At 37.6% G+C, this 2,750-nt stretch overlaps 1 protein-coding gene across 1 annotated transcript in view; it reads left to right on the top strand.

The window, feature by feature from the left end:
* LOC107044975 (methyltransferase-like protein 22) overlaps positions 1–2,750 on the top strand; it is a 7,412-nt gene continuing 4,662 nt past the window's right edge. Inside the window, exon 1 of the mRNA XM_015267058.1 lies at positions 1–320. Within this exon, the coding sequence (XP_015122544.1) occupies positions 248–320 (73 nt within the window). The 5' untranslated portion in view covers positions 1–247. The remainder of the gene's footprint in view (positions 321–2,750) is intronic.

The following is a 2,750-nucleotide window of genomic DNA, read 5'->3' as shown; positions in this document are numbered from 1 at the left end:
TATATCATGGGCTGTTATGCAAGAAATGTTATATTATTTTGTGGAAAGCAGTGCGACAGTTAATCATCCGATGAGCATTGTTTTTTTGAGTGCGCGATTGATTGTTCGGGTTCTAGCACTTAAATTTCAGAAAGTGAAAGCCTACGGTGTTTAGTGATTTATAACTGAACAATAAAACGTTAGTGATCTTGTGAATTTTCCGATAATCATTTCTAGTTGGGTCGAGGGAGATCGATGATCCTCTGAGATGGCAACGTTCAAGATAACTTCGGAAGTCCACGCGGAACGATCGCGAAGTCATGAAAGTTGGAGACAAAACTGTGAGTAAATAAGGTGTTGAGATGTTTATGTTTTGTTCTGGGGGGAAAACAATTCAACTTTTTGTTGATTGAATACGGTCAATGCCCCAGTCGCTGCCGCTGTCCCGGATTTTGCCGCGCTCAGCGATTTTCAACGGATAGAAAATTTACTGAGGCAGAGTAAACAAATCATCTCAGTGCAAAGGGAATTTTCATAAGCGCACAATTACAAACATTCGAAATTAAGGATATCCAAGTATCTTTTACGGTTTGGTAGAGACCAGACTATAGATTCAGAAAGTAATTAGAGATTAGTGGGAGTTTGGGTAGCGGAATGAAAGTTGATGACGAATTGCATTGAGAGTAAATGGATTTCTTCTCAGACGGAGGACTTATTGGGTTGACGAAGACACGAATAGATTTCTTCGATGATATATATATATATTTTTTAGATGGGGAAAGCTGCCTAATTCTCTATTTCTAACCAAGTACTTCAATTATAATTTGGCTCAAGTACAGGCTATAAAAAAATCTACTGTAAACATGAAACGTAGCAAAATTTGTGGTGAATATCGCTAGATATAGTTAAAACCGAGTGGGTAATTGCTTATGTTTTTGTTGATTGAATACGGTCGATGCCCCGTAGCTGCCGCGGTCCCGGTTTTTGCCACGCTCAGCGATTTTTAAATGGATTGAAAATTTATTGGGGCAGAGTAAACAAATCATTTTAGTGCAAAGGGAATTTCCATTAGAGCACAGTTACAAACATTCGAAATTAGGGACATCCAAGTATCTTTTACAGTTTGGTATAAACCACACTATAGATTCAACTATTTTTAATCATCAAATTTGTTAATTAAATTGCGTGATGAAAATTTGAAAAAAAGCATGCATATTCACCATCATTCAAATTACATTTTGCACAGGGTTATTATTTTTGTTAACATTTGTTGTTTATAAGTAAATACTTGAAATTCTTTAAACTTTCGGAGATCTTAACGATTTCTGGTAAAATTCTGAATATGAATAAAGTTATTACGATTCCGAACAAATGATTTTTATGGCGACAAATTGACTGTTCCTAAATTATTTATAGTAAATGCTCGTAATTTTCGAAAACTGCAATTTTTTCATTACTTCATCGATATTCCTCTACATGTAAACTTTCCAATTTTTTCGGATTTTTAAAACGTTTTCTAGCGGTTCAATATCGAGATTCAAATTCAGACCTGCAAAGTGTAAATAATAAAATCATTGTAAAATGAAAGCTCTGAGGTTCGAGAAAAAATCGCCAAAGTATTTGGATATCCTGAAATAACAAAGTGTCCGCGATCTGTGGAAAAGTGGCACTTATGGGGACCCCCTCCAATTACCCATATGTCTATTTTTAGGACTTGTATCTGAGAGCAAGCTAATCTATCAGAATCTTTGACACTATCTGGACCATTCTGTCGAATATGATAGAGAAGTCCGGCCTCAAAATTTTCGACAATTTTTTTTGTTTTGAAAGATTTTTCGAGTACCAGGAATTCCACGGTTCAATTAATGACGCTCCGCGTGATTGAACGCTTTCGCCTCAACATTCTTCATTCAAATTGAACACGTTCCAAAATGCCTAAAAAAATCAAAACAGATTTTGATTGGAAATTTTCCCAATTTTGCAAAAATGATGGTCATTTTTGTCTCTCACCTTAACATCATGGTGAAAACCGAAAGACAAATGTTTAACACTCCGTTGGTCGCGCTATGAGCGCCGCGCCGCAGTTTTCCGATTTTTTAAATCACATTGCAAGTAAAGCCTCAGAAAAATTTGAAAAAATTTGACACCTCATTTTGAGTTGTTTTGAAGTCCTAGCGCTGAAAATATCCGCCAAAAATTTCATAAGTAGTTAGATTTTCAAATTTTGATTCCGAAACACCGGGCCATGTACCGTGTATAAGGAGAAGTTTCAGAAAAACATGGCAACTTTGAGCTTGAATATATAATTAAGGGTAACACTGAACATAAAAAATCTCACGGGACTTCTTCAATATGATCTAGATCACTCTTGATTTTTTTCAGATTTTTTCTAGATCTATCAAATTTCTCATTATGTCTCTACTTTTTCCGCCGATCTGACACGTTTTCCGGAATAGTCAGAAAACTTCTGATCGAAATCATATTTCAAAATTGTTTGCTGATATGTCGTATAGCCGAAAGGAAATAGTACATTATGTCATGAGGGCGATAAGCGGCGGTTTGTGAGGAGTGTGGAGTTGCAGCAAGAGGCGTGGCAAGCAGGAGACGAGGATCGCCGAAGGCGATCCGAGTCGGACGCTTGCCATGCCGAGTGTTGCAAACTCCACACGACTCACAAACCAACGCTATCGCCCGAATGGCATATACTATTTTTCGTCACGAAGGCCCGACGCGGGTGTGGGCGCGGGAGGGGGTCCAGGGGGACGAAGTCC

The sequence above is a fragment of the Diachasma alloeum genome, unplaced genomic scaffold (assembly GCF_001412515.2).
Source record: "Diachasma alloeum isolate Michigan unplaced genomic scaffold, Dall2.0 Dall_scaffold_00856, whole genome shotgun sequence".
Taxonomy (NCBI): domain Eukaryota; kingdom Metazoa; phylum Arthropoda; class Insecta; order Hymenoptera; family Braconidae; genus Diachasma; species Diachasma alloeum.
The sequence above is the reverse complement of the archived record's forward strand: the minus strand, read 5'-3'. Positions and strand labels throughout refer to the sequence as shown.